This window comes from Ceratina calcarata, unplaced genomic scaffold, assembly GCF_001652005.2.
Source record: "Ceratina calcarata isolate Rehan_Ccalc_2016 unplaced genomic scaffold, ASM165200v1 scaffold59, whole genome shotgun sequence".
Classification (NCBI taxonomy): domain Eukaryota; kingdom Metazoa; phylum Arthropoda; class Insecta; order Hymenoptera; family Apidae; genus Ceratina; species Ceratina calcarata.
This window is the reverse complement of record NW_017177130.1, coordinates 271,604-289,154: the sequence shown is the minus strand read 5'-3', so window position 1 is coordinate 289,154 and position 17,551 is coordinate 271,604. Positions and strand designations below refer to the sequence as shown.

General features: G+C 44.1%; 1 protein-coding gene across 3 annotated transcripts in view; it reads left to right on the top strand.

Annotated features, from left to right (window-relative positions):
* Positions 1-17,551, top strand: part of Gfrl (Glial cell line-derived neurotrophic family receptor-like) — a 235,588-nt gene that overhangs the window by 186,837 nt on the left and 31,200 nt on the right. The window contains exons 6-11 of one of the 3 annotated variants that reach the window (XM_026817634.1): positions 1-936; positions 1,461-1,637; positions 11,812-11,902; positions 12,371-12,523; positions 14,543-14,680; positions 16,196-16,401. In XM_026817634.1, coding sequence (XP_026673435.1) covers positions 1-936; positions 1,461-1,637; positions 11,812-11,902; positions 12,371-12,523; positions 14,543-14,680; positions 16,196-16,401 — 1,701 coding nt within the window. The remainder of the gene's footprint in view (positions 937-1,460; positions 1,638-11,811; positions 11,903-12,370; positions 12,524-14,542; positions 14,681-16,195; positions 16,402-17,551) is intronic. The other 2 variants (XM_018032792.2, XM_018032793.2) reach the window with 2 other exon arrangements.

The window sequence follows — 17,551 nt, the reverse complement described above, 5'->3', positions numbered from 1 at the left end:
AGTTCCTGCCCTCCTCCACCTCCGTAGACCTGTCGGGCACGGATTCAGCCCTGTACCCGTTCGACCCGCAGCAGGAGAGCTACCAGGAGATCTGGTTACCGCCGACCAGTATGTACCCCTATTTTCTGTTCCCCGGGCCCGCGCGCACCTCGTACTACGACCACGAGAGCACGTACCACGTCCAGGAAGCGGGACAGGGACAGGGAGAGGGACAGGGGCAGCAGCACGGGCATCGTCATCAGCACGGCCGTCATCAAGAAGCACCGGAGTTGCCTGGCAGGCCCGGTGTCCTCGTGGTCGAGTCGTACGATCATCCTCGTGCCGATCACGAGGACCGGCAGGAGAAAGATGAAACGGAGGGACCTGCCAGCTTCTATGACCGCGGCTCTTCTTCGTCTTCCTCTTCTTCATCTTCTTCTTCTTCCTCTTCTTCTTCGTCTTCGTCTTCTTCTTCCTCTTCTTCTTCCACGTTGTCCAAGCATGATCGTGCCTCCAGCACAGTGCACCTGCAGCCAAGGCACTCCCAAAGCGAGCATGACGCGCACCCGCACCATCATCACCATCACCAGCACCACCAGCACCACCCCGCACCACCACCACAACCACCTGCACCACCGTCCGTCGCGACGTCGTCGTCGTCATCGTCTTCTTCGTCGTCCTCGTCGTCGTCTTCGTTGTCATCGTCGTCGTCGTCGAAGTCGAGTTATCCGCCGGCGGCGGCGGCTCGTCCAACGCCTACTGTGGACGAGACGAAACGCGTCGAGAGGCCTAACCTGGTGCAGCCGAAGAAGTTCGCACCGAGGCCCACCTATGAGCACCGGGCGATCTTCGATCGCGCCGACGACGACCTCGATGACCTCGAGTTCAGGATCGGCGCGCTGCCAGTCGACCGGCTCTTCGATCTCCGCGAGGCCTTCGAAGGGTTCGTCGACCAAGGTTCGTACACCGGTGTCAACACCTTGACAAGACACCATCGATTCACCGACCGCTGCTCTTCTTCGGCTGATCGGCCCGACACCGTTCTTTCCGTACCGCCCGACGTACAAAACAGCAAGTCGCCCTTTTGCGTATTCTATAAGTATATTCACCTTTCTTGAAATAGATCGACTCATCGTTCGTTGAAGAACTGGCACGTCCGTTTGAGTCGTCAGTTGTGCGGCTTGCTGATTTCAATACTGACGCGATTCGAAGAAGTTCCACAGCGCAGCGAATCGTCGAGCTCGGCAACGTGTCTATTTGGAAGAGTCCTCTTCCCTTACCGCGATAATTAAAAATTGAAAAATTCTTCGTATTCCTTTCGTGTTTAATTCCCGCGCAAACTGTCCGCTCGATCTCGTGCGCGAGCGGAATCGACCGATCTTCGGCAACTGAGAGGGCAAAAAATACGCGGCCGTAACTCGGTTCAATCTCGAGGACCGTTTCGTTTCCTTCCATGCTCCGTTACGTTTGCTCGTTTACAGTGAAGGTCATCTCGCATCCGGACAATTCCACCAGTTTCGAGTTGATCGAGTCGCAGCTGGAGAACCCGTTGATCGACGCCGATCATCGCGATTTGGCGGCCATCAGACAGATTCCGATTCCCGGTGGTCACCACCATAAGACGCACCATAAGAGGAATCAGACGGACGATCACGATCGTGAGTACCAGATCTCCATTTCTGTGTTCCGTCTCTTCCATTATTTTCATAATTCTTGACTGAGACGACGGACCGCATCGACGATTGCGCGGTTTGTTCGTATCTCCAAACTTCTACCCCCGATGAGATACGTGGATTTCCTGGAAAAGTTACGGACGAGGATTAAAGTTCGGAGTCCGACGGTTCCACGAGTAATATGCGGAGAGATACCGCGTCGGAACGGAAATGAGGGCTAGTCGGAGACGAAATTAAATTAAAGTTTCACGGTGATAAGTCCTCGCGGAACGAATACCCGTGTTATTACGCGTCTGATCGGTTTCGTAACTCGAGCTCACCTTGAAGAACGAGAAAAATTCACGAGGTCTCGTTCCTCCTTTTCGAACGGAATTTATACCGCGAGCGTTCCCAGATAAATTTATCTGTCGTCGATGCAGTGTTTGAATTGCCGACGTAAAAAGTGGGCTAAAATGACGCAACGATTTTAAGTGAAACCGTGAACCAAATGATGTATGTACGTACATTCCCATTTATAAGTCACCAGACAGTTAATCGAATAAGTTGTAATAACTTGTAACACTTTTATCCAAAGCGATAAAAAAAATATGGGCCAGTAGTTTTAAAATAAGTATTGTAAAATGAAGTAAAAGTCGTGGTGGGTCGATGCCAAATCGACTGCAGGCTATAATTAATGCCAGAAGCATGAATAATAAATTATTGGAAATATCTTTCGCGTACAATAATTAAAAAATTTAAGTATTTATTATATGGAAAGTGTGCCAGTACCCTTTTGGATATCAAATTTTCGTTTTTCTTTTCTTACGTGCTTAATTTGTAAAACAGGTCATTCTGACTCCTCCGGTAGAAGTAGATATACATCAATCGCCGGTAGTTCTACTTTCTAGTATTAAATAACGGATAATGAATCTTTGTCGCTAGGACCTTGAGGAATGGTCACTATATCCATCTTGGTTAGTTTGCATAGCACATGATTATCCACCCACAATTGTATGTAGATTTATAGGAAATCCATCAGTGATTTTGTCCGGTAACTTATAGACAGGGGTGTATGTATAATGTATACATTTTCACGCGGGCCGAGACTTCACCTCGCGCCCGTAACTCATGGAACTTGATGGATGGACGAGTTACCGCGCGCGTTAACAAGAACGAAATATCCACGGTCAGCATAATTCCAGCGGGTGCAGGTAAATACGCGCCGTTTTAGCAACCATAAATCCTTAGCAGAGCGGCGCGCGGCGGCGGCGGCTTCCGACGATAAAATAATATGCGTGAACCATTTCATACGACGCACTCGCGTTTAACGAGATCCTCCGCGATGTTTCATTTTCGGGGCTTCGCGTCCCGCAATTAATTGACGTTTAAAATAGATTTGATTTGATCTTAAATATCTTCGTACTGGTTTCTTATTATTCTCATTATTCTTAGTATTCTTTCGTTTCTGAAAAAGTGTAACATAAAAATTTAATTTTAATTGAAAATGGCAGAAATAGAAAGTGTATCGACCTTTTGGACATACAGCTAAATGAATTCCGTAAAAGGTTCCAAATGTTAATTAAAAAAAGAAAAAAATACACTGGTTAAAAGGTCGCGATCGATGAGCTTAACGTCACAATTAAGTGCAGTAATCTTCACTTACATACAAAACATTCTTTTAATACATACACCAGAAACGGAGATTCTGGGTACTTTTTTTACACAATGTACACTCTATTTTAAAAGAATTCGAATATCGTGTGTCACATAACAAATTTGGAATAGAAAAAAATTGACGGAGGGAAAGATGGATTTAGGAGGCAGCTGAGACAGGAAGGTGTCAGGGGTTGTACAGGGGGGCTGCACAAGGTAACGCGAACCGAACTATAACGCATCGAGAATTGATTGCATCCGGATCGAACGGCGAGTAATTATCCTTGGTTATCCTTTAATCCAGCGATTACCCACGTATCGATGTTCCGTCGGGTGATTGATTCGAGCGAAACGGGCTTTCCTCCTACGGTTCGATGAGCAACGCGAGAACGGATCGTGTCCGGGTATTCAGCGTACCATGCGGAAGAAACGCAGATGACGGATTTTTCTGACCGAGGACACCCTACGGTGGCTCGTTCGTTCATTTAAAAAAAAAAAAAACACGAGAAAAGTTGATCTCCCGTTTTTTCGATCTCCGAGTCGCGAGACAATGTGGAAAATGATTCATCGATTATCCGTTCGCAGCCGTCGGAGTTGTTCGATCCGACGAGCATGGGAGATGATACGTAATCAAGCCTGCTTTCATCTTACCGTGAAACAAATGCGCATTTCCCGCCACTTGTCCCGTCCTAATTAAAATTTGTACGCTCGCTTATTCGCTTTCCAACGTCGTGGACCGGCGCGGCGTCTAACGAGTCCCTATTTTCCTCGATCCCGGCTCGAAAGTCGAACACTCTCAACGAGCCGAAGCGGAATTTCGCATTCATATATTCAATTTCGACGAAGTCGGCCTGCCGGGGCCTGGGGAAACGAGTTTCCTACCGATCGAATCCGACGGAAGTCTTACCGCGAGAATCCGACCCGTCTCGAAACAATCGAAATGCTACCAAGAACGTACCTACCTATTTCTGGTCCGCGGAAAGTGACGTTCTCGCCGGTGGAATTTGCAAAGAGAGTCGAAAGTTGGAAATTCCGACGATCAATGAATCGAGTAAATCCGGGGAACGTGACGAGGGCGGGAGTTAAACGGTCGATCATGGGAAGGAGGTGAGACGTCGGGAAATTTGATATAGAGCACGGACTCTTTATCCGCAGAGATTGCCTTCGGAATGGGAAAGAAAGTTTCGCTGGTTTGCTCTATTATCTTGATGGAACTTTACCGGATATTCTCCTTGGTTCATCGGATATAACTGGTTTTCGTCGGACCGCCATACTACTTACCTTGTCCATGATCGCGTATGCTCCCCGAGCGTTTAATCCGAAACGCTAAAAGAATTTCAACTACTGCGTCGCGATCAGTATGTTCCGTGTCTCATACTTCAAGAGTACAAACTGTTTTATGGGCATTAGTGATATAATTAGATAGAGAAATTGAATAACCAATAGTTTATCATTCTGCTAATGAACTTCTAAATACTTACTAACTGATTCTAATTATATCAGCTTATGACTACAATAGTGAAGAGATCATTAGTCGATTGATGAACATATCGATTATGATTTATGAACTAGTGTCTATGAGCCTTTCTGTTCTCAATATAAAAAACAGGTAAAACTGAAATAAATAAATGAACTAGTTTATAAAACGCTTCACGCTAATTGCATTCTACAATGTGAAGTGAAAGAAAATGAAAGTGTGATGAATAAATACATGAGGATCTACATATACAGACTCATACATTCTAGTTAATGCGCGAGAGTAGCTGTAAACAAGAGTTACAACTGTAAGAATAGAAATGAAATCCCAGCTGTCAAAGAATTGAGTGCCAGTCGTTTATAAACCGTCGTTATGATCTAATTTTAGTATTTCTAGTATCTCTGTTCAATACTGGTAATAAGTTCACTAAACCTACAATAGAAAGAAAAGAGTTAATTATATTTGTGTGCATAAGGTAAATGTCCCGATTTCTACTCAGCTAACAATAAGCATGATTTCGATATCAACTGAGCATGAAAAAGGAATGTATAACTGAAATAATGAAAAGCGTCTTTCACGTCTGAAATTTAATATACAGATGAATTCAGCAAGAAATCGTTTGCAATAAATTCTTTCAGTAAATTGAAGACCTGAAGTATAAGCAGTGAGTATAAATCGGTACATTTACCTTATAATCAATTTAAATCGTCTTAGAGATTTGTTAGTCAATACGGCAGCGCAGAAAAAGATTATTCCGCGAGGAGGGTGAAAGACGGAGGAGAGGCGGAGAGGAGGAAGGCGCAAAATCGTTGCTTGTTATCGGCGGGGTTAAACAAACGGGTCACCGTAATTATAACCGAGAGAACCGTGCGCGCATCTAGGCCCGGACATGCGCTCACCTCTCCGCGCACCTGCGAACACGTTCGAGTGTGCTCGTCAAAAGTATGCACCCCTATCGATTTCGGATATATATGTATATATGCATACATATATACGTACGAAGTAAAATCCAACCACGAATGCGCGCCGCTGTCTGCCCCACATTTTGCTCTCCTTTTCCCAGAACGACCGTGTTCTGCGCCACGAGGAGAATCCTTCTCCTCGATCTTTCAAACGTTTTTCTACCCAGTCTCTAGTGTGCGAGGCCTCGATCGTCGAGGACCACTGAAAGTTCAGAGTGGCCGAATTTCTAAGACAAAATACGAGGCATAGAATGGTTTCGAAAGTAGCAATTGGCAAGATATTCGAATTACGTCGAACACTCCGGTGAAACACGTTTCGGCCCGGATAACTCTTAATCGGCTTATATCATTGAACTTGCCGCAGTATTTGTTCGTGAGAATACTGGAGCTAGGTCAAGGTAGACTGCGGTGCAGCGCTTGGAGTAGCGAATCAAACAGTTGTTCATCGACAACCAGGGAACTCACTGGCCAACAGGCATTACGTGTTTCCAAGTTGACGCATTACTTTTGTTCGTTTTCCTTGTAGCAGACGTATGTATACATGTACTATGTACGTAGTCGTCGACCGGCGGCAATTAGTAGTGCACCGTACGTCTTCTTCACGTCGGTTCGAAATGGACGAACGCGATTGTTTAACCGGAGGAACATCGCTAAAAAACGTGCACGGGCTAAACGAGCCCGGGTCACGTGACTACCCCAGCCCCTTAAGAGGATACTAAATTAACGTACTTAAAAATAGAATAATTTTACTAACAACATACTTTTCTATGGGATGCAAGGAGATTCAGGTTACTATGAAATGTGTAAAAGTGTATAATATAATACTTTGACAGCGAAATCATCACATGAGCAGAAATTGGGACATTTACCTTATGTACCTTTCTAGTTTTACTTTTCCAATTTTGTCTTTCTTCATGGTACCTAAACAATCAGTTCCTGGGAAGACACTCGACCCAGCCTTCGCTTCATTTGCATAACACTCAGTGTAACTTGCTCTTCGATGTGCACGTCTAGCTCTCGACACGGGGTATACACGCTTAGAAATAACGTCTTCTCGGAAACACGAATCCAGTGGAAAAAGAGATGGGCGGGGGGCGTTATGGGAGAAAAAGAGAGAGATTTTCCTCGCAATCTCGTCCCCCTTTCATCCCGTTGATGGATATTTGTGTACGTATCGTTTAATCGTGTCGTGTGGATGGATACACGACGAGGGGGAGGCCGGCCGCAATAGCAGCAGCCGTCGGAATTACCATCAAATAATTTTTCGCCCGCAAACAAAAAAAATTAACGAGTTGTTTTTTTCTCGATCACGCGGCCCGCCGATTGTTTGCCGGATCGATCAAAGCGGTACACAAACTTGGTACTAGTCACATTTGCTGGCTCACGCTAGGAGAGAATTTGTTTCGAGCCTCGCTCTACCAAGTCCTAGAGTAATCGCGTCGGTTGATCGTTTAATTATCCAATTAACTTGAAACACACACGCGAAACGCGAACTACAATCGCGCCGAACCGCGCCGCGCCGTGTCGTTTTGAGGCTTTTCCGCGTTTTCCCCCTAGTATTTTCTCGGTTAGAAGCGGGGTGCTAATTGGTCGAGCGATGCGAAATATCCGTTACGATCTCGCGTAAACGCAAACAGGCACGGGAATCCGCCGCAAGGTACACAAAGTCGCTGACCGCGAGAGGTTTCCGTCGGGCCGCAGCTTTCGTCACACTATATTTCGTACACTGTTTCCCAACCTTCGATTTATACATTTCCGTTCGAGGAAAAAGTATATTCTCAAATAATTTAGATTAAAAGCTGTTAAATAATACTAAATACTAACTATAATATAACACCATTTATTAATATTAATTATGAAATTAAATGTTTGATTAAAATACATGTGACCTTTGGGGATACACTCTATTATCTATTTGATAAAGCAGAATGTCAATGTTATTCACATAATTAGTAAAAAGTATGGGTTTACGGGATTACACTAGAAAAGTGTCGAAAACAACATAATCTTCTATAACCAAGCCTTAAGTGTCATTTCCATTATTAAGCAAATCTTCATTTCAGACTATGAATACATGAAGTCTTAAAGCCATCTTATTGGAATAAGACGAACATCATGAAGAAAGCCTTAAGCAAATGCTTGAGCAACAATTCTGAATTCCGCCCAATGATTTACTGACACGCCAATGTCCGATAAATTGTGTAATAATAGAATATGAATGTACATGTAGAATAGAAGAATAGATAGAATGCCCAATTACTTGTATCTGTGATGATATATCCAAGTCCAAATCACCCTTCTTTGTGACAAATAAAGAACGTCGTACATTTATGTAGCCTAATACTCAACAAAAGGAAATAAACTGCAAGTTCTTAACAGGATTGTGTTCTGTGCGAGCCTATATCCTCCGGTATAGTTTCCAAACTTCGTAGACGTTGCGTGCAGATATAAGACAGAGACGGCACGACATCGACCTCTCTTTCCCTAACAGACGGACACCGGTTCCAATTACCGCCGCTTCGAATTGGCCGTGTTTCCCCGGCTCTGGGAATCTCCCTGCGATCGAGTCAAAGCACCGCCCAATCCGCGTTCCCCTGAATCTTACAGTCGCGATTGATATTCCTCTCTCGAAAGACAGAGAGAGAGAGAGAAAGGGGAGGTGGGAGGGAGTACCTTTCTCAACTATCTATCCGATGACACTACCCCGCGCGAGAACTGATTGCCGAGTTTGTTGTAGAACGGTTTTTGCCGACGCGACATCCAGCCGTGCCAGTAACGATGATTTTAATTGGACGATGCTACGCAGAAGACATCTTGAAAGCAATTAAGGGGAAATTTTATGCGCGAGGGGCCGTGGATTAGACATTAATTGGACGTTTCGTAAGACGATCGTGTAGTAATTCAATGACAACCATCGGATTCCGTTTCTTACGATAACGCTGTTAGATTTTTGAAAAAAATAGGATAGAATTGAAGGAAACATGGTTCATTCTATTTTCATCGAGGATTTGATAGACCCGATAGGAAGGAACGCAACCTCGGACGTCTTAAAGGAGACGACTTTATTTCAGTGAAGCGATCGGGTAATCGATTCAAGGCTTCTATTGTATTACCTACTTTCCTTATAACCCGCAGGTCACCCGTCCCGAAACTGCGGGGATATCAATAGAGACCAAACTCAGTGGAGTAGATAGGATGAGAGGAGCGTGTCTCCGCAGTCTTGAATGAATTTATACGGCGACCGTATCCCGGGACTGGAATTTTCAATGCGCCGCCGTGACGCGTCGCGTCGTCGCAGTGTATACGTTTATTCGTTCTGATATACATATACGTGGGCACTTTTATTGGAGTGCGGTAAATTAGTGGTATACTTCCCTGCCAGGAATAGGAAACAGACTCGGAACAAGAGATCGGCGTTAAAGCGATTGTTTCGTTAACTGTTTTCGATGACTGTACCACTGTCGATTTCACTTGGAAGATAATTTCCTGCAACGTTACAGACGATTTTCGAACACCTCCGACCGTATAAAAGTTTGACGCTCTTATTTACGAGGTTCAGTGCAGCGGCCACTTTGGTTCTCGACTCGATCCGACCCCACGCTTTTAAGTTCTGGGTTCGAACCATTACTCTAAACCAGATCTCCACGTTTTCTTTGCACCTCTGCTCTATCCCTCAGAGCGAGTTTCCTTAACAACAGTTTCGAAATCGCTCCGAGTTCGCTTGCACGATTCATCCGGGGAAAGGGTACAGTATCTACCTCTGTAGCTTGAGGCAATCCGTTAAACTGACTTAGTCTGCGGAACCGATTCGATGATTTTGTTATGTCTTTGGTCTCATTCCAAAGAAGTTCGCATTTATCCTTTTTCAGTGATGCGACAAATGCCTACGAAATTAGAGATTTCAAACGACAGACAAATTTTTTTGTATATGCGTATCATTCAAAGCCAATCATTTTGGCTTGGTAGTTCTAGTGTTAAATAATAAATTCTAAGGTGCCATATTTATTTAATGCGCTAGAACATCAAATGGCCTGAACAAGTCGGGCAAAAATGGCTTGACGCGGATCGTGTTAATCCATCTCCGCTGTACAAGACACTCGATTTGGTAAAGATGAATGAATATGTAAATTCGTATCCAATATTTATCTGATATGATGATGAACTCGAGACTCTCAAATCCAGCAGAATGTTCATCAAACATACATGCTGTTACGTAAAGCCGAAAAGGCGATCAACGTATTCGATTATTAATGGAAATTTCTCGGAGTGTTATAATTTATGAATTCCCTTCCGTTCGCTTTTAATCGAAAACAACGAAGTATTTTTAGTGCATTACACATGATTGACATAGCGACGTCGCGAGAAAAGGAATCACTCTTCCATTTTGGCTGATTAGGAATTTACAAAATAAGCACATCTGCTTATTTTCTTTTTTATTGAGAATTGATTTTAGATTATTAGATTTTAGATTGATTATATCCCTTTGTGAAGGACGCATGTCTTAGCTCTGATTTCAAGGGTAACAGTTCGAAGGTAGGGTTGGAAGCTATTTTCGGTCGTCGCCATTAAGAAAGGAGAAGGACGTCGACCGATCGTTTGTCTTAATAAAGTGCGTCGAAGGCATGTTCCCGAGAACGGTTGACTTATGGCTAGTCATCGTAGCTAGGCAGCACCCCTCGCGATTCGTTTTCACCAGTTTTTCTATACGCGCGGCGAAAGAAAGAGACGGGAAACGGGGTGCAGCGGCAATATTCAGAAGGGCTCCTTCGGTGGGGGTCGTTAACCCCGAGAGTCCATCAATCGAACTGGAGGGTCGCTGGTTAACGACGCCAAACATTCGTCATCGGGTGGATCCTTCCTCGAAGGCAGCCGACCCTCTTCCCTCGCTCTTTCAACTCTTTTCGCTCGGGCCTGAATACTTTCAAACTCTCCTCAATGGAATTTATCGCCGATTAAAAAAGAAAATTAAGATAAATGAATGGGTTAGCTTCATTTTTAACAGCGAGTGGAAAATAGACGCGGCCGTGGAATATTTTATCGCGGTTTCTTCGCGTTCTCCCCTTCTTTTAGCAGGCGTCACTCGAGCTTCGCCACAGAGACGATGTCAGTCATTTCCATAAATAAACAATTATTCTTGGCGATTGTTTTCAAGTGATGAGCGCGCACCCCTGGGTAAATATCGGCCGATAAATATTCAAGATCCGTCGCAAGTTAAGGGCCGTTTTTTGCCCGGTCACCTAATGATTTATCATTCGTCTCCGCTCGTCGCCTCGAAGACTGACTTTCAATCAATTGTGCAAACAACACTTTTACACCGTGCACTCAGTAGATTCCTGCGCTCGCCGGTTAAGCTCGTTGCATTTTAGTCGGGAATTGTTGTCTACGCAAGCAGAACTCCGAAAGTGAATTACACTTGCCGCATAGGTACGCGTGCGTTCTAAATCATAAGCTCTACCATTTCGTGTCACCTAAGCTGATTCGGTTGATTTTACCGTGCCCGTATAAACATAAGTTTCCTATTTTGCTGAACTCGGCTTCCCCTACGTTCGCTGAATACCGCGCATCGCACAGACGCTCTTGACTCTCGCTATTTTCCACCCGGAATTGTCTTTTATAGTATACAAACCGCCAATTCGATCGAAATGTGTTCCATTATACTATCGAGTAAATTCTGCATGCAGGATAAGTCAATAAAAACTATTCCCAGAGATAATTCATTTATTGACATCACCGAAAATTTCTATAAATATGTGCACTGCAGTTCGTTGAGTGCATTCGATTAAAATTATTAAGTGACGTATAATTTTATATAATATTTCTTAGAATAACTAGAAGTCTTATGATTTCTGAAAATAATTATTTCGTATAAAATAAAATCTACAATTATAAGAAATCGGTAATTATCGACACCTGGACTAATTACTTTTCCTATCGATTCCGATTGGAAACTTCTTATTATACAACAATGAAAAATATCTTATTGGTTCTATGGCCATGCGACAAGTAGCACCCTTAGTGCGGTTATCAGTTATTTTTCGCAACGTCCTCGACGAACGTGTTTTCAGTTTCTACTTTTTTTATCCGACAGAAACATCCGCCACGTCGGATCTGGACAAGATCCAACAGCCGGTGAAGATCGTGCTCTCCAGCACCTGTCATCATGCATACACCGCTTGCAAGTGAGTACAAAATTTCGCCCCGTCCCTCCATGTATTTCCATGTTAAAATTATTTCGTTCCATCGACCAGCTTTACTTTGAAGCGTATGTCAGATACTGTAATCTCTGTCGCTGCCATTTAAATGTTTATAAAAATTCCAATGTAATTTTGCAGACGAAATTTTATATTAAATAAAACTTTCATAGTGCAATCAATTAAAGTTATCATTCTTTATCATTATTCATCGTTTATATCATTATATCATTGTACAAAGTACAATTCACAAGTCACAATCCTTGTAAGATAATTAATGATTTATATCATCATAAATCATTATATACAAGGATAGTGACGTGTGTTTTATATTTTTCGTGTATTAAATTTTTTTTATAAACGCACGAAATCGACTGTTTACTTGCGCACTGCTGTTGATTTATAAGGTACGATACAGATCACGTTTTATCTGTTTCCCGTGTGTTCACGTTCCAGAAACGATCCAGAATGCAAGGTGTTGCTGGAACCGGTGCTGAACCACTGCGACGCGGCGAGCTGCGCGCGTAACGAGTGCATGGAGGCATTGCAGAATTTTTACAAGTCCGCGAACCACAAGCACTCCGTCGAGATCGCGTTCTGTTTATGCAGGTGAGCTATTCCTGAAGAACTGTTCTACGACACGGGAGACATGGGACGACGCAGCGGCGCATATGCACGAACATGGGGGAAAAAAAATAATAATAAAAATTCGAGCGGCTCGCGCTCTCGTCCCTTGTCCGGTTGTGCGATAGTCGTCGAAATAACGAGATAAAAAATTCTATAAATCCACGACACGCGGCCCGTGTGAAAATCGTTTTTCGCTCGCCTCGCGCCGCGGCTCCGGCACGGAAAAATATTCCGGCGTTACTCCCAAATCGATGTCCGTCGATGGTGAAAAACGAACGCGGGTAGAAGAGAGAGGGAGAGGAAGATGGAACGGGAGAGAGGAAAAAAAAAAGATAAGCCGGCCACTTGTCGGGACACACGGGATTTTATGAATTTTCATGCGAACCGTGTTATTTGTTTATTAAAACAGAAGCCGATGAATAAAAGTATTTATAAATGATTCGGCCAGAGTTCAGCCCGCTCTCGAACCGGATTATCGGGAGCAGCGAGGAGGAAACCGCGGAATCGAAGATCACAGGGACGGATAAGGAACGACGGATATCGAATTAACGACAATTAACGCGCGGGTACTGAAAGTGGAGATAAATCCGATTGGCAATTAATTTCGTGGTCGATCAACGACAGAGCATCGACCGCGATCACTGAGAACGTTTCGTGCTCGCGATCACCGAGCCGGCCGCCGTCGGTCAATATAATGCAACTGACGCGGCCGGCCAATTTTAAAACCGTACCACTCGACGGGCGACTATTCGCACGCGGAAATCTCTGGGAGGACGCGAGTTCATCGAGCGCGACTCAATTAAACGCCGGCCCGTTTGCACGGCTCTTGAGGTAACGCTGAGTAAACTCGCGGGAAAAGTGATAGGGAAAGACAAAGACGGGGTGGGTCAGGAGAGAGCCTTCGCGGTGGACACAAAGCACCGCCGCGCCTCCGCCGCCCTCGCAGTGGAAATATCCAGAACAGTTCTGCATCCCTAATCCCTTCGTTTCGCGCGCGGTTCAGGCTTTCTTTCCGAAGCGAACCTCCTTTAACTTTTAAGTGGCTTTTGCCCGCGAAACAATGCAGAAACTTTCTATCCGTCTTTCATGATCTTCCGGTTCCTCTTCCCGGCCCTCACTTTTTTCCGGTCGCCCTCCGTTTCCCGTACGACCGAGCTCATTGTCTCGACGATACGTCCCTTTGTTCCGCGGCCCTGAGAGACCGAGATATCGGTGTCTTCTCTGAATTTATTAATATTAAATGACCCCCGGCAGGCTTGAGAGTCTTTGACGAATTCGAACCCGTGTTCCCTCGATCCGCCTTGAACGTTTCACTCCCGGTTTGATTAATTTAGCGATGGAATGTTTCACTCCCAGTTTGGTTAATTCAGCGGATCCTCTGCTTGTTGCCTGTGCCCGAAAATACCCGGCGGACCACCGAATCGGGGTTACATCTATACCGCGCGCGACAAATTGAGGAACTCTATAAATAATATAATATAATTTCCACAGCCGAATCGGGGTAGTTCGAGAAAGATTGTTATACTTCATTGCGCGAGGTTAAACGACGAAACAGTTGAGGGTAAGGAGAAGAAACGAGAAAGTTGATACGGTGGAAGAAATTTTTCGCGATCAAAATACATGACAGACTCGTTCAATGCTCGTTGAACAATAGTTGGAGTGGAAATTTCTCCTTTCGAACCCAACCGAGATCTTAAGAGAAACGATAGATCGTAATCTCGCGGTCCCTTTTTACCTTTATTTCCGTAAGCTGCGATTACGAATCGAATTTCTTACTTCAAACAAGTGTAACCGAAATTAAACCGAACCTTGTCTTCCTATTAAGGTTGTATGGGTCGTAAGATCTCTAACAAAAGTTTAAGACACGTGACAAAAAGCTGTGTCCAATATTTGAAGCAATAAACTGTTAAAATTTCAATGCTTTGTCATTGTTTTTATGTAAGGGTTCATACAACTTTACGATTTCGGTGTTTAATATACGCTTCGTTTTGTCGTTCGTAGGAAAACGGTTGGGAAGAAGGACGAGTGCATAATAGCGCAAGAGAAGATGCACCCCGCTTGCGCGCAGCGCGTCGAGGGCGCAGAAATACCGGCCTGTCACACGTTGGCCGCAGCCTGCAAGAAGAACGCCACTTGCAAGTAAGTAGAATACGTCGCAATTATCGCGTTATGATTTAATTTGTAGTACATGAAACGTGGAAATCAAACGCGGAACATCGAGTTTCTTTGCAAGAACTCCTTTTTTACAACAAATATATTAAATGTTTGACGGTAAGGTGTAACGATGAAACGAGAAACGCGAATTACGTTTTTTCCGTGGAAGATCTCTTTCATTTAGCGGGACACAGAAGGAGGGTAGGAAGCAAAAAGCGGACAGAGATTAATCGGACGCTGTATTAAGATCGGAAAAATTAATTGGCGCCGCGGACAACAATGAAAAGGGCGCTTTAGCTCTGGCGTTTATCGCAACGCGGACGAAGATAGTATCGCGGATAGTATCCTGGATAAACGTTAGACCTTTTGATTAAACGGCTCGAATCCTTTTTTCTCCGCTCGCTCTCTGACCAGACCCGCGACGGAGGAGGTTAGTGCTCGTTTCAATTTGAAAGTTAAATTGCGAGTCAACGAGACGTGGCTTGATCCAGTACCGAGGTATTTGCTCGTCGCGCTGCCAGTAACGCTTTATTACTAGCAAGAAAAAGACGCTCCCTGCTCGATGAAAAACCCCGGTTCAAGAACGGGTCAACGTCGAGACCGAATTATAAGAAAAAATAAAAAGCGGCAAGAGGGAAGTTGAATCTATTTGGCTATCGCCGCACCCGCCGGTCGATTGACGAGAATCGAATTATCGGTCCGACTGTTGATTAATTAATTCCATTACAAATACGAGATTGAAAAGAAATCGCGCCTTCGTATCCGATTTAACGCGTTTATGAGATGGAAAATATTCACCGATGAAACGGGATATCGATCGAGGCCGAATTGGCCAGTTCGCGCGATGATTAAATTACACCCAACGTGGAGCGCGCCCCGACACGACGACGCGGCGTGTTGTCGTCGTCGCGAGGGCATTTTAATCGATTCACTCGCGGGGGTCAGTGAAACAGACTCGTTTCTAACCAATTGCATATTCTCCGATCGTTTCGGCTCATTATGCGACGATTTTTACTAATAACGTTGTATAGGGGATTGTAATCGTGCAATAAATTACGATGATTATCATAGATTGTGTCCCACGGAATCGTGTTTCTGCAACGATTTGCCAATAATTATATCGGATGAAATCAGGAAACTTTTGAATATACTCATCAACGATTTATTTATTATATATATAAAGACTTTCGGCCAAGTAGGCCCAGAAATGGACTTGGTTTACAATTTAAATTCTTATTGCACTCGTACTTTTACACCCTCCTTCCCCTAAAACCCTCGGCTGAGACATACTTTCTTTCTCTTCTGTTATCTTTACATCTTAATTAAAAATAGTGTTTTTTACTAATGCATTGTATTATTATATAATGGTTGTCATAATTCACTGTGTATACGTATACTTTGCGTACGCAATGAAGTGTCTGTATAAATCGTAAGAATTTGAACAATCCGAGAGATGGGATGATAACTTGCGTGTAACCTTGATTATCGTGCCTTACGTAGAATGAAGTTGGAGTACTACGAGCAGAGTTGCGCGGTGGACAGCGTGACGAAGAAGTGCGCCGGTCCCACCACGGAATGCAGGAAAGCGATGTTGGGTATTCTGGGCACGGAGCTTAGGTCGAATTGTGCCTGCAGGGGCACCGAGCTCACGCAAGTTTACGATTGCCTCGGCTGGCAGAGACTTCTCTGGGTGAACCCTTGCGTGGGTGAGTAAAAAGGCCAATGAAAATGCATAGTATATGTTAGAACGGGAATCGTTCAACATCTTTTGACATGAACATTGCATGCGATTTTCGCTCCGGATTTAATTTCTATATTTTTTCACCGTCGTCAGAGCACTGAATATATTTATACACACGAGTTATTTTTTGTTCCATTCGATGAATGATAATCACGCATCAATATTTAATTTAACGATGACGCCGATAAACGATGAAATAGGGCAATTTCTTTTACGTAAACACATTCGAGGCGATAAACAAATTGCCTCGGTGCTTTGATCAAAAATCGATTCCGCGTTTCGACGAAATCGGTCAACGGTATTAATTTGTAGGTATTCACCCAAAAGAACGATGAAACTTTAGAGACAATGGAACGCGTCAATCAATGGAGTGATTAATATCTGCGATGATTAATATTCGTACGATGATAGAGCTAGTTCCTCTACTCGTGATATTTTTGTCGCTTATCCAGTCCCCTGGCTAAATCTGTAATTCGGCCATTTAGCTCGCAAATCTGTTAAATATCGTCGGTTTTATCCGTCCCGTTACTCGCTGCTAACAATCATCAATAATTCAAAATCCTTTTTATATATATACTTCACATATGAAACATTTGACAAGTGCAATTATTTAAATGGATTTTATCTTTATATTCTATTCGTAAACTCGATCGTGGAAACGTCTCTCCACAAAGAAACGTCGAACGATCATTGTCCGTGGCTCGTTAAGATCATGAAATCGTAATTACACCGGTGAAACGGCACACAACAGCCGGTTTTATCGATCTTACGATCCGCGTCGCGAACTTCTCTACAGAGGGTGACCCGGCATTCAGTCGACAGACAGGTCATTTAGATATGAAGAAATTGCTTCTTGCTGCTCGCTTGAGGAGCGCATCGTTTCTCCTTCTCTCACCGTATGTGTTTACGTCTGCACGTAAGTGCAAACAGCATCGATCTGCTTGATCGTCTCTCGCACCGATTCCTGATAGGGAATGTAGGTCGAACACCCGGTTTGATGTTCTCCGTTTGATGATCCTCTTGCCAATAAATGCGCCACACGTAAATTAACCTTTACGCCTATTCCGTTAGTCCCGTCTTTGACACAGATATCCTTGTTGCAATTTCGACTGTCA